General features: G+C 39.2%; 1 protein-coding gene across 1 annotated transcript in view; it reads left to right on the top strand.

Annotated features, from left to right (window-relative positions):
- Positions 1-13,690, top strand: part of DNAH12 (dynein axonemal heavy chain 12) — a 74,995-nt gene that overhangs the window by 34,370 nt on the left and 26,935 nt on the right. Inside the window, exons 36-43 of the mRNA XM_076345859.1 lie at positions 376-527; positions 1,237-1,375; positions 1,463-1,629; positions 2,694-2,949; positions 8,337-8,636; positions 9,813-9,991; positions 11,628-11,820; positions 11,912-12,073. Coding sequence (XP_076201974.1) covers positions 376-527; positions 1,237-1,375; positions 1,463-1,629; positions 2,694-2,949; positions 8,337-8,636; positions 9,813-9,991; positions 11,628-11,820; positions 11,912-12,073 — 1,548 coding nt within the window. The remainder of the gene's footprint in view (positions 1-375; positions 528-1,236; positions 1,376-1,462; positions 1,630-2,693; positions 2,950-8,336; positions 8,637-9,812; positions 9,992-11,627; positions 11,821-11,911; positions 12,074-13,690) is intronic.

Below are 13,690 nucleotides of genomic sequence, written 5' to 3'. Positions count from 1 at the left end.
TCTAGAAGGAAAGCACGATATTGAGCCCATAGGCAGTTTGCTTATATTACAATTTTGTTTACAGTATCCATTAGAAATGTTAGATTATAATTACACTTTTTAATTTTTGCATATGTTCTTCTGTTGGGTTTTTGTATGTTTTTGTTTTGGCTGAACAAAATCTTTAAGAAAACAAAGGAGTCTAAGCTTAGGTATGTACTTTAACACTTTATTAGTGAGATAAAGCAAACTAAATATATGAACTTCTGAAACATTTAATATTCATTAATTTATTAAAATTCATTATTTTCATTTTTCAGAAGTGAAGTAGTAGAGAAAACCTTCCATATGTATAGAAGTAACACCATTCTGTTTTACATCTCTACTTCTTTCTAGCTGAAAGGCAGAGGACGTTGGGTTCATTGGAACGGATTTATTAAAAATATTAATTACAGTGATAAACATGTGAAGATTCAAGATATTATAGTCCCAACTATGGATACAGTCCGATATACCTATTTGACAGAGCTGTTCATTACCCATGGAAAGTAAGTTACGTCACTTCAGTGCAAATTTCTGAAATATTGGTCATAGGTAGAAATATCTCCTCTTACTCTTTCTATTGACTTCATTGTTTTTATCAAGCCCTCAACGTTTATTTGGCCTGTTAAAAATAGACATTTACTACTACTATACAATTTGTTGCCTTAAAGTCAGTTTTTGGGCTTTTTATGAAGCCTTATTATAATCCAGTTTTAGTATGCTTATTCTGATGAGGCTGTTATGATAGCCCAAATAGTTTTTGTACCTTCTTTTTTCTTTGGTAATGAAATTTTTTTTTCTTTTTTCTTTGATTAGTCATATCAAAATCCGTTATATTAGCTATGGTCAGATCATACAAGAGAATGAAATATAAAGCAGCCTCAGGTTAAATTTCAAGGCTGAAAGCTTTATGAAGTTTAAACTACTGCAGGACCTATCAGGAGAAATTTGACTCCCATGTATGTTCATACATACTCTAAAGCCAGTATAATGAGGGAATGAGAAATGTCTTTTTCTCTTTGTCCCCTTTGTCTTGTTGGTGGGAGCAAACTAAAATTATGAGGGTTATATGAATATGTTAAAACATTTTAGTTTCTTTTTAAGGCATGATGGTTTTAGAGGTAGAACAAGCAGGGGAAGTTAGTAAAACCTTTGACTTCTAATTGCAATTAGTTTATACTGCTGTCTGTATGTTTTATTTCTTTCTTTGTGAAGACCACTGCTTTTAGTGGGACCAACAGGTACTGGGAAATCTGTGTATGTCAAGGACAAGTTAATGAACAACTTGGAAAAGGAGTGCTACTTTCCCTTCTTCATTAATTTTTCAGCTCGAACCAGTGCCAATCAGACCCAGGTTAGTAGAACAGATAATTTACATTTCAAAAAGGTAACACAGATTAAATATTCATATATGTTTTGAATATTTCTGTCTGCATTATAGAACATTATTATGGCCAGGCTGGACAAGAGGCGCAAAGGAGTCTTTGGCCCTCCAATGGGAAAAAAGTGTATTATTTTTGTAGATGATATGAATATGCCTGCTTTGGAGAAGTATGGTGCACAGCCTCCTATAGAACTTTTAAGACAGCTCTTTGACCATGGATTTTGGTAATTATTTGAAATACAATTGAAACTTTTTTGTTGCTACATTTCCTGTTATAATTATTTATTCACTTGAATTTTACTTTTAAAACTTCTTTTAAAGTGCTTTGATAGCTTTGGCTTATATAAAAATACATTATTTAAAGTTGAAGCAACTTCTGTGTTGCTCTTTAAGTGACTTTTCAATTTAGGAAATTGATCAGTCGGATTCATTTTGGGTTTTTTTTGAAGGTTTTACTGCTGAACTTCAGCAGTATTTGTATATATAAACAAAATCATTCTTTTACACCTGGGGGGTTTTTATGTCTGTGTTTTTCATTATTTGTATTTTTCCAGTGCAGTTCCTTGTTTCTTTCCTTTCTCTTCCTCCTCAGAGTGAGTTGGCAGATTTTTATATATATATATATGTGCAATTATATAAAACTTTTGATTTTACTTATTGTGTTGTTTTTTCACTGTCATCCAAGATAACAATTTTTATTTTTTTTTAACAACATTTCAAAATAATTCTTAAAAATAACAATGAAATCAGATTTGGTAATAGGCATGAAAAAAATAAGCTAAAGGTCTTCCCTGCTTTTGAGGTTTTTAGGTCTGCTTAGATTGGAAGATTGGAACAAGTGGTCTCTTGAGGTCCCTTTCAGCCTGAATTATTCTGTGATTCCACGCACTTCTCAAATGCTGTTACTTTTGTGATTCCAGGCTCAAATATCTGTTGCTCTTGAATAGAGATAATATATCTTGCCACATTACAGTTCTAAATACCCATCTCAAAATTTCGCATCGGGTTTTATGGAACCCAGTTTAAACAAATAATCTTTCTTTCGGGCCAGCATGATGTGTTGAGATTAACTGGGGCATAGTTATAAGACTAGTTGTTCTTGGTTTTTTGGTTTTTGTTTTTGTTTTTTAATATAAAATATATATTAAAAATATAGTATGTAATAAATGATATATTTTTAAATACGTTATGCATGCAGAGAGTACTGTCTAATACAGAGGCATCTAAGCTGTAACAAATGTGTTATAACTGTAACTATCTAAATGTCACATTGCAATTTATTTTGAAGGTATGATTTAAAGGACACATCTAAAATTACACTTGTTGATGTACAGTTGCTTGCTGCTATGGGGCCTCCAGGCGGTGGGAGGAATCCTGTTACTCCTCGATTTTTGCGACACTTCAACATTTGCACTATTAATTCTTTTAGTGATGAAACAATGGTTCGCATCTTCTCTACCGTAGTAGCTTTCTACCTACGGACTAGTGAATTTTCTTCTGAGTTCTTCACAATTGGAAATCAAATTGTCACTGCCACTTTAGAGGTAAGAGGCAAATACCTTAATGGAAGTTTACTGTAATTTGTTCAGTATAATAATTTAATTGGTGAAGTAGAGATTTTAGATATTTTGTTCCTTATTATTTTTAACATACAGCCTCATCTGTTTTGACAAAATTGTCTTAGTTTTATTGTTGCAGTAACCTTCTTATTCTAGGAAAATTGTCTTTGAATTTGTGTTAGTGTGGGCTCCGTGGTACCTGTCCACATAACATCAAGTAGATGAGACTGGAATATCTTTGGAGTCAGAGAGGCACGGGAAGCTGTCACACGCAAAGACAAAATGAAAATATCAGTTGCAACCCTTCCAAAATTCCTTCTCAGAGACTAAGAATGAAGAAAGTACCCTCCCCACTTTTCTCCTTCCTCTCCCAGTTTTTATGCTAGTTATGGGCACATCACAGCAGACTAAGGAAGCCAATGTGAACATGCAGCTTTGTAGAATCTGACTCCAGCATGACAAAACACATCACAGAAATGTTGTAAAACTGAAAGCCATTAGGCCCAGCTGTACGGAATTTCTAAATGTTTTGTGAAGTTCCATGTTACAGATTTTAGTGAGTATGACATTTGTGATGTACCATACACATAAAAAAAGGAGTGGCAATTTGTGACATTTTTGCGAAGAAGCATTAAGTTACAGATACAATATCAAAGTATAGCTTTGCTGGCTTATTACGTAGCAGAAATAATTAGCAGTGTGAACAAATCTATTGCCTACCATAAGTATTCATCATGGAAATGCATTAGGTAGCTAATACTTGACCAATGAAAAATTCTGACAAACTGATCAGCTTCAAAGGCAAAATCAAATGGCTGAGTTTCACAGGGGATGTGACTTCCTTCTACTGCAGAACTGAGGCCTTTCTCAGAGTTTTCCACTAGTTCTGCTTATACCCAAGGACATATTGAAGACTGAATCTGGCAAATATTGACATACTCAAGTCGAATCTGGCGAGTCAACAAATGGTTACGGGACTGGTGCCACAGCCAGGGGTTCGGCTACTTAGGCCATGGGACTCGCTTTGAGAAACCTGGTCTACTGGGGGCTGATGGGATCCATCTGTCAGAGGAGGGGAAGAGCATCTTCAGTCATAGGCTTGCCAAGCTGGTGAAGAGGGCTTTAAACTAGAGATGCCAGGGGAGGGGAACCTCAATCCATCCCACTCCTACCAGTTTGATGCCAGGCCCAGCAATAGATGCCCAGAGCCTGGAGAAGGAACACAGGTCAGCAGGAGAGTGCCTGAGGAGCAGCACAAAGGAACTCCAGCCAGTAAGACAGCTTCATCAGGGGCTCAACTTAAATGCCTCTATGCAAACGCATGTAGCATGGGGAATAAACAAGAGGAGTTGGAGATGTGTGCATGCCTGCAGGGCTACGACCTTATTGGCTTCTCAAAGACATGGTGGATGGCTCCTATGACTGGAGTGTTGGGATGGAGGGATTCAGGCTCTTTAGGAAGGACAGGCTGGGGAGACGAGGAGGGGGTGTCGCCCTCTATGTCAATGACCAGCTGGAGTGCATGGAGCTCTGCCTGGGGATGGATGAGGAGCTGACCAAGAGCTTATGGGTCAGGATTAAAGGGAAGGCAGGGACAGGTGACTTTATAGTGGGGGTCTGCTACAGGCCACCCGACCAGGAAGACCAAGCGGATGAGGCCCTCTGTAGACAGACAGGAGCAGCCTCACGCTCACAAGCCCTGGTCCTCATGGGGGACTTCACTCACCCCGATATCTATTGGAGGGACAACACGGCAGGGCATAAGCAATCCGGGAGGTTCCTGGAATGTGTCGATGATCACTTCCTTCTCCAAGTGGTAGAGGAGCCAACGAGGAGAGGTGCTATGCTGGACCTCGTTCTCACCAGCAAGGAGGGGCTGGTGGGGAGTGTGAAGCTCAAGGGCAGCCTGGGCTGCAGTGACCACGAGATGGTGGAGTTCAAGATCCTTAGGGCACCGAGGAGGGCGCACAGCAAGCTCACTACCCTGGACGTCAGGAGAGCAGACTTTGGCCTCCTCAGGGATCTGCTTGGCAGAGTGCCACGGGACAAAGCCCTGGAGGGAAGAGGGGCCCAAGAAAGCTGGGTAATCTTCAAGGATCACCTCCTTCAAGCTCAGGAGCGATGCATCCCAACAAAGAGGAAGTTGGGCAAAAACGCCAGGAGGCCTGCGTGGATGAACAAGGAGCTCCTGGACAAACTCAAACACAAAAAGGAAGCCTACAGAGGGTGGAAGCAAGGACAGGTAGCCTGGGAGGAACACAGAGAAGTTGTCCGAGCAGCCAGGGATCAGGTTAGGAAAGCCAAAGCCCCGACAGAATTAAATCTGGCCAGGGACGTCAAGGGCAACAAGAAAAGATTCTATAGGTACGTCGGGGATAAAAGGAAGACAAGGGAAAATGTGGGCCCTCTCTGGAACGAAACAGGAGACCTGGTTACCCGGGACATGGAGAAGGTGGAGGTACTCGATGGCTTTTTTTCCCCTCGGTCTTCACCAGCAAGTGCTCGAGCCTCGCCACCCAAGCCACAGAAGGCAAAGGCGGGGACTGGGAGAATGAAGAGCCGCCCGCTGTGGGAGAACATCAGGTTCGAGACCATCTAAGGCACCTGAAGGTGCACAAGTCCAAGGGACCCGATGAGATCCCTCCGCGGGTCCTGAAGGAACTGGCAGATGAAGTTGCTAAGCCACTATCCATTGTATTTGAGAAGTCGTGGCAGTCTGGTGAAGTTCCCACTGACTGGAAAAGGGGAAACATAACCCCCATTTTTAAACAGGGAGAAAAGGAAGACCCGGGGAACTACAGGCCAGTCAGTCTCACCTCTGTGCCTGGGAAGATCATGGAGCAGATCCTCCCAGAAGCTATGCTAAGGCACATGGAGGACAGGGAGGTGATTCGAGACAGCCAGCATGGCTTCACCAAGGGCAAGTCCTGCCTGACTAACCTAGTGGCCTTCTAGGATGGAGCGACTACATCAGATGACATCTGTAGCCCTTCCCGTGTCCACTATCCGGACCTCTGTAAGGCCTTTGACACAGTCCCCCACAACCTTCCTCTCTCTAAACTGGAGAGGTATGGATTTGATGGGTGGACTGTCCGGTGGGTGAGGAATTGGTTAGATGGTCACATCCAGAGGGTAGTGGTCAACGGCTCAATGTCCAGATGGAGAGTGGTGACAAGTGGCATCCCGCAGGGGTCCGTATTGGGACCGGTTCTGTTTAATATCTTCATCAATGGCATAGACAGTGGGATCGAGTACACCCTCTGCAGCAAGTTTGCAGATGACACCAAGCTGAGTGGTGCGGTCGACACGCCAAAGGGACGGGATGCCATCCAGAGGGACCTGGACAAGCTCGAGAAGTGGGCCCCCGTGAACCTCATGAGGTTCAACAAGGCCAAGTGCAAGGTCCTGCACCTGGGTCGGGGCAACCCCCGGGATCACTACAGGCTGGGGGATGAAGGGATTGAGAGCAGCCCTGCCGAGAAGGACTTGGGGGTACTGGTGGATGAAAAGCTGGACATGAGCCAGCAACGTGCGCTCGCAGCCCAGAAGGCCAATCGTATCCTGGGCTGCATCCAAAGAAGCGTGGCCAGCAGGTCAAGGGAGGGGATTCTGCCCCTCTACTCTGCTCTGGTGAGACCCCACCTGCAGTACTGCGTCCAGCTCTGGAGCCCTCAGCATAAGAAAGACATGGGCCTTTTGGAGCAGGTCCAGAGGAGGGCCACGAAAATGATCAGGGGGATGGAACACCTCTCCTGTGAAGAAAGGCTGAAAGAGTTGGGGTTATTCAGCCTGGAGAAGAGAAGGCTTTGGGGAGACCTTCTTGCAGCCTATCAGTACTTAAGGGGGGCTTATAAAAAAGATGGCGGCAGAGTTTTTAGCAGGGCCTGTTGCGACAGGACAAGGGGGAATGGCTTTAAACTAAAAGGGGGGTAGATTTAGACTAGATATAAGGAAGACATTTTTTACACTGAGGGTGGTGAAACACTGGCCCAGGTTGCCCAGCGAGATGGTGGATGCCCCATCCCTGGAAACATTCAAGGTCAGGTTGGACGGGGCTCTGAGCAACCTGATTTAGTTGAAGATGTCCCTGCCCACAGCAGGGGGGGTTGGACTAGATGACCTTTAAAGGTCCCTTCACAGCCCAAACTATTCTATGAATCCATCTCATTCCAAGGACTTGCAGAGCTGGTATTTCAGAACTATTGTTAGATAATACATTCAATGTATGAATCACAAGGCTGACTGACTACTGCCACTAGAAATCTTTTTGTAGGTTCAATTAATCCTTCCAAAACAAACAAAAAAGAAATTCACAAGAAATTCACAAGTCTTGCTCTTTAAACAGAAAATAATAGTAGCAGCTACTAGTGATTTGAATGCTTTTGACTATATATTTAAAACATTCGGTTTTGTCAGGATACGTCTTGGACCAATTTCAGTGTGTTGTCTTTTAATACAGTCATGCAGGTATTTCATATCAGACTGCATCAAATTTTGTTTATACTGTTAGACACTTACACATTTGCCTGCCAGAGAATCTGTTCTAATATGAATTTTCATCCTGGTAAGCAATACCCTCCAACTCCTAGGATGAAAATATAATAGAAGAACTGGGCTTTGAAATTGGCTTTGGACATGGGACAACAGGTGAAATGTGTACTTAGTACTATGGATATAGTGAAGCCTGGAGCACTTGATTTTACTGTACTTTTTTTAGCAGGTTGATGTTTGATAATTGTCTTCATCTATGAGTATACAGAGACAGATTAAAAGTTTCCTCTGTCAGCATTCACTTCAGTGTGTTATTTATGTCCAATGTAATGAGAAATGACACTATTTCTGTCATAACAGCATGAGCTAACAACAGCTTATGCATTCCAGAAAAGAGCAAAACATAGTCAAAAGACACTTTTCTTGATCTGGCTATTCCTTTGGCATTTTTATTGACTGTCTTTTTATTTTTTTAGTAATTTGTAGATATGCAAACAAATAGATTTAAACAACTGAAAATCTAGGAAGTTACCATTGCATATCATTTGATCCTTCACTTGAAGGAGGATATCATATAATTAAAGGAAGTCAAGAGGTCTGAGTGGTATTCCTGGTCCTACAACAGATTTCTTTACATTTGCTACAATTACTTTTCCCATTTGCAATTAGGTTAGTAGTACGTGTACGTTCCAGAACTGCATGAGATACATGTGATACATTCAGAGGGCTTCAAGATCTTTAGACATTATTAGGATGTATTAAGTGTGAAATGTTTTTCTTGGAGAAATACGATTTTAGAAGACACTTAAGGTTTATTATAATAATATACTTGGTGTTACTGTTTTGTTGATTTTGTTCTTTTTTGTTGTTCTTATCTTAAGGTGTATAAGAAAGCCATCAAAAATCTTTTGCCCACACCAGCCAAATCTCATTATATATTCAACCTGCGTGACTTTTCACGTGTTATCCATGGCTGCTTGCTCATTAACAGAAGATCAGTTGAAAGCAAACATGTAATGATTCGGCTGTTTGTACATGAGGTATTTCGTGTCTTCTATGACCGTCTAGTGGAAGACAATGATAGAGCCTGGTTGTTCAATTTAATGAAAAGTATTGTGAAAGAACATTTCAAAGAAACATTTGATTCAGTTTTTGCACACCTGAAGCAAGCAAAAACACCAGTGAGTATCACGATTAACCTGTTGCAAAACAATTGTTTTCATGATAAATTTAGGACTAGAAAGTTTCTCAATTACAGGTGAAATTTTGGATCAAATGTGCTTGAAAATTTGAGTTGAATTTGGCAAAATGGCTTCTTTGGAAAAAAAGTAAAAAAGTTTGGAAGGGCTTAACTGTTGTACGTAAACATCCTTTTCAAAAAATATTTCATTTAAAATGTGGGTAAACTTATTACTGTTCCATAAAAGAATTTTATGTATCTGATAGTGAAACAAAAACTTGTTTCTTATTCAATTAAAAAAAATAGTGCAACAGTTTTTCAGATTTACCTGAAAAACACCTGGGTATTTATATCTTATTTAATTTATTCAGCGTAGTGTTCTATTAGGCTTCTATATGTCTACACATAGAAGTAAAGCATCCAATTAATCAGTAGGTCAGCAGAGCAATTTCTCAAAAAAATTCTTTCACATCTTTTCTTGGAAATGTAGCAGCACGTACGGAATCTTTGGGCAATGGGAGATAACAGAAACAACCAGCGTAATTTATAAATCACTACCACAAAAGTAGCTGGGATCTGCGCACAGTACTGTGCCTGCAAGGAAAAATACAAGTATGAATACTCTTAAATGGACTTCAAGAGACCTGATTTACAGGATAAAGAAACATTCCCTTTTTAAATTTAGCCTATGACTGAGTTACTGTGTGGTAAACAGCATTCTGTAATTGTTACGAAATTTTAGTATTTAAAATTATGTATAATCATGTTATACTGTATGCCTTGTCTTCCTTTTTTCTGTTTTTTTTTCTTCCCCTGTCATTTCATCGATGTATAGAAGATATAACTTTGTGGTCTTAGTTATCCATTTCATAATATATTGAAAATTGCTAAACATACATCTCTATAAATTTGGTGTAATCTGAAGGTCATGATTATGAGACTGTTAATGTCTATTTGAGCCAGTTGTTTTCCAAGAACAAATTAAGAATAAGTAATATTGTTTAATACGGGAAATAGAGAATTTTGAGGTGGGTGTTGTCTGTGAGTCAAAATTTTTCAGAGTGCTTGTTCTCATGTCTTGAGTATTTGTCTAAATTCTCCTTTGTTCTCTAAAACTCCAATGAGGAATATGTTCATTAAATATTAAGCTTCATAATTTGTTACATATTTACCATAGATAACAGAAGAAGACATGAGAAGTTTGTTTTTTGGTGACTACATGATTCCAGAACTTGAGGGAGATGAAAGACTTTATGTTGAAATTCCAAGCATTCAGCTGTTCGGTGATGTTGTGGAGCAGTGTCTGGATGAATATAATCAAACCCACAAAACAAGAATGAACCTTGTGGTTTTCAGGTGCATACGATCTGTATTATTAAGAGCTTTAAGCAGCAGTTGATAATTCAGTATATCCAATTTTGTGGGCTGTGTTTTTTGTATGTCTCCTCCCCTTTACGCATCCACAAAAGTGTTTGTAGTGTTACACCTTTTCGGATGGAAGTGAACTGATTTTTCTCTTATGCCCCTGCTTTTTCTATCCAAAAGTAAATAATGAGAAGTTTTTCTCCGCAGGGGCTTTGAATATATTCATTGGTTGTTAAAGAAACATTATGCACCAAATCAGGTGGCTGCTCTACTTCTGCTAGGCCTGTGTTACAGTGAAGATGAATGTCAGTTTTGCCTGTAGCCACTGGACTTTCGTTTCACCAAGGACAAGGATTCTAAGGTTGTGAGGTGCAGAGTGAGATATAGCACAGTCATAGCCGTCTGTCTGCTCTGTTATTATGCAGCACAGCCATGCCCGACTTCGGGGCATGTACCCAGCCTGTGCTGCAGCTAATCCTGTGAAATTTTAGACTCTGCAGGTTGCTATTGCTACCTTAACTTGTGATCAGGCAGAGGTACATACAACTGAGACAGATTAGGAGGTCACAACTCCTTCCTCCTCCCTATTGCTAGAGATTACTGCCTCTTCATATTTGCCTGTGTAACTTGACACCTAGATGCTTTGTGAAGGTGATTAGGGTTAGTTTAAACACTTCTAATAGCGGTTTATTTCAGCCTAGGTCATTTTGACAAGCTGGATTTCTGAGTACCTGTATATACAATTATGCTGGGAGTTTGAAGAGCTGGCACCCTCTGATCAGAGGCCACTTCCTGAGTGTAGAAGCAATATCCCAGTTACCTCACTGAACAGCAGCCAGGAGAGCATGTCTGACTGTAGCCTTAGGGTCCAATCTCATGAATAACATCTGGATTTGACTCCTTTATTTTTCTAACCAATCAAAATAAACAAGAATTTATCTTCTTTGAAATGCTTTAACCTTTTTTTGAGACCACTTTTAACTGCTGCTCAGCTTCCTTTAACTACCCCATGCCCTGTGCTTAAACAGGCCATTTCCTGTAGACCTTGCTGCATATTCCAAGATAAACTATGCTTGTGTTTTCACAATAGATAGGACTCTCAGTAATGTGCAGATACTGCTTTCTGAAGATGTTGTTCCAATATCTATTTCACATGTAAGTTATAAAACACTGTCAGAGGCAGAGGGAAGGAAGAGGTTTGTTGATATAACCCATTTTTCCCCAGTTGTTCCTTTAAAAAGTATTTAAACTGTTATACTTCAAGAAAGTTAAAACTGATAATACTGTTATCATTTAGAAGCAGAGAATTTCTGCCTGTTTCTCTTTCTTTTTCTTTGACACCTTTATCCATGTAGTGCTCTGGTTCTCACCACTGATCATTCCTTTCAGTAATTTGTAGTCATTTGTAATTTAGCTAAATACTGATATTTGTATAATAGAAGAGTTGCGAGTTTTATTTTATTTTGTGGTGCATACCCGCTCGCTTTCTTCCTCTTCCCGCCCACCCCACCCTGCCTTCAGAAATTTGTTTTGGAGATGCTACTTCTATACTTGTTTCAGAGATTTATAGGTGCACAAATGCATATGTATTTCTGCCATTCTGGTAATCAGCACATTTCAAATACAGGTATGTATTGGAACATTTGTCTCGTATAAGCCGTATTCTGAAGCAGCCAGGGGGTAATGCTTTGTTGGTTGGAATGGGAGGAAGTGGACGTCAGTCTTTGACTCGTCTAGCGGCATTTATGGCAAAGATGTGTGTTTTTCAACCAGAGATTTCTAAGACCTACGGTACAAATGAGTGGAGAGAAGATCTGAAAGTGAGTATTAATAACCTGTCTGCATTTTGACTTAATTTTGAGGAAGGGTGTTTTGGAATTGTACAGTATTTTAACTGTCTTGCATTTTCAGAGTCTTCTGAAGAATGCAGGTGTAAAAGGCTTGAAAACTGTATTTATAATCACAGATGCACAAATTAAAGAAGAAAGCTTTTTAGAAGATGTTGACAGTGTCCTCAACACTGGGGAAGTACCCAATCTTTTTGCAGCAGATGAAAAACAAGAAATTACAGAGGTATCTTTAGAAATTCTCATTAATGTCACCTCCCTTTTAAGCTATTTTGTCAGTTAAGTGTGAAGTGGGGCTTTTGGATATATGCAGTTAATTCTGTGACTTTTTGAGACCTTAGATAAACCAGCCAGTTATTAGTAAACTTATGGAGTAGCTTATGCCTACTACTAGCTTTAATTCTGACCTGGCGTTCTGTTCACAAACACATTAAGTTGTGCACGTAGGGAACTTTGATTGTTCACAAATACCCCGTGGCCACAGTTACTGTTTGCAGTGTATTGTGCAAAAGAAGAATGTACATCATCGTGTTTTCATTGATCAGTTAAGGACAAAGACATTTTTTGAGAAAACTCAGCCTGCCTTTGTCAATAGACTCTTGCTGTCTAGGGCACTAGGGCATTGTTAGACCGAATTTCATAGTCTTGACACTTCTACTCAGAGAGAAGTTGGGGAAGGGTGCTCCATGAATTCAGGCTCAAAAGTAAAGATGCAATGTACTTGGGCGATTTTTAAAAAAAAGTCTTAACTAAAATCAGGCTTGGATTTTCAAAATAGCAATCACCAGTTGGGAGGGAGAGGCATCAATCTTTGTATACATCAAGTTGGAAACTTAATGTTAGCTAACAATATTTGGAACTGTATGCTGTGCTGTCTTCATATCTCTGTGGTATGTTTACTAATAAATTACCTAGGTATGCTTCTAGTTGACATTCAAAGTGGTTCTTAGTACATACACAACTGTTCTTTATTGAAATAGCTATATCACTTGATAAATGTTACTGTATTGTTTTTTTTCTTGCACTTAAGTTATAGAACATGTTGATACCTGCATTCCATATATTTTGCAAAGAAGTTAGATTATAATTCTAATAATCTTTCTCTATTACTGTTTCATTCTTGCCAGGTATATAGTCACAATATTAAGATAATGTGGCTCTTTTACAATTTTACAGTTTGTACAAACATACTCAATTGGTGTATGCTAAAAATTAGTAGCTATACATAATACGCCAACTGGAGCAAAGTTTTTTTACTCATTTAAATCTGCTCCATCAAAATATTTCCACTTTTACTCTATTGCTACTAAATTAATTTTTGTCACTTACTTTAATTGTGGGATTATGTATAGTACACATGCTTTTGTGAAGAAGAATTTAAGTTTTAGGGGTTTATAGTCAGTGTTTCATGGATTGTTAATTAATTGAGGATAATACTTTTATGAAGTAGTCTTTAGTTTCAAATCTAGAGGTTGCTTCTTCTTTTGAGAAATTATTGGTTTTGGTAAATGAACAAATGGAATAAGTTTTGATGTTTGAAATGTAAATCTTCCTCTCCAATTAGGTAAATACAGCATATTTTAGTATAATCTTAAAGCTAAAAAAGTTCTTAGTAAGTTAATGTCTTGAAATGTTGTTTAGGGGACTTACATGGCACTTAACAGCATACATGGTAAGAAAAACATTTGCTTTTGTGGTAGTGGCTTTTGTGTAATGAGAGTAGTAATTTGCCTCATCTGTTTGTATCTCCTAAATCTTTTGAGTGACTGAGGTTTGACTGTAATTAAGCCTGATAGTTGTATTTATCATTAGAAGGCTTTGGTTCTTTATTTCTTGAGGGAGC

This window comes from Aptenodytes patagonicus, chromosome 8 (assembly GCF_965638725.1).
Source record: "Aptenodytes patagonicus chromosome 8, bAptPat1.pri.cur, whole genome shotgun sequence".
Taxonomy (NCBI): Eukaryota; Metazoa; Chordata; class Aves; order Sphenisciformes; family Spheniscidae; genus Aptenodytes; species Aptenodytes patagonicus.
The sequence above is the reverse complement of the archived record's forward strand: the minus strand, read 5'-3'. Positions and strand labels throughout refer to the sequence as shown.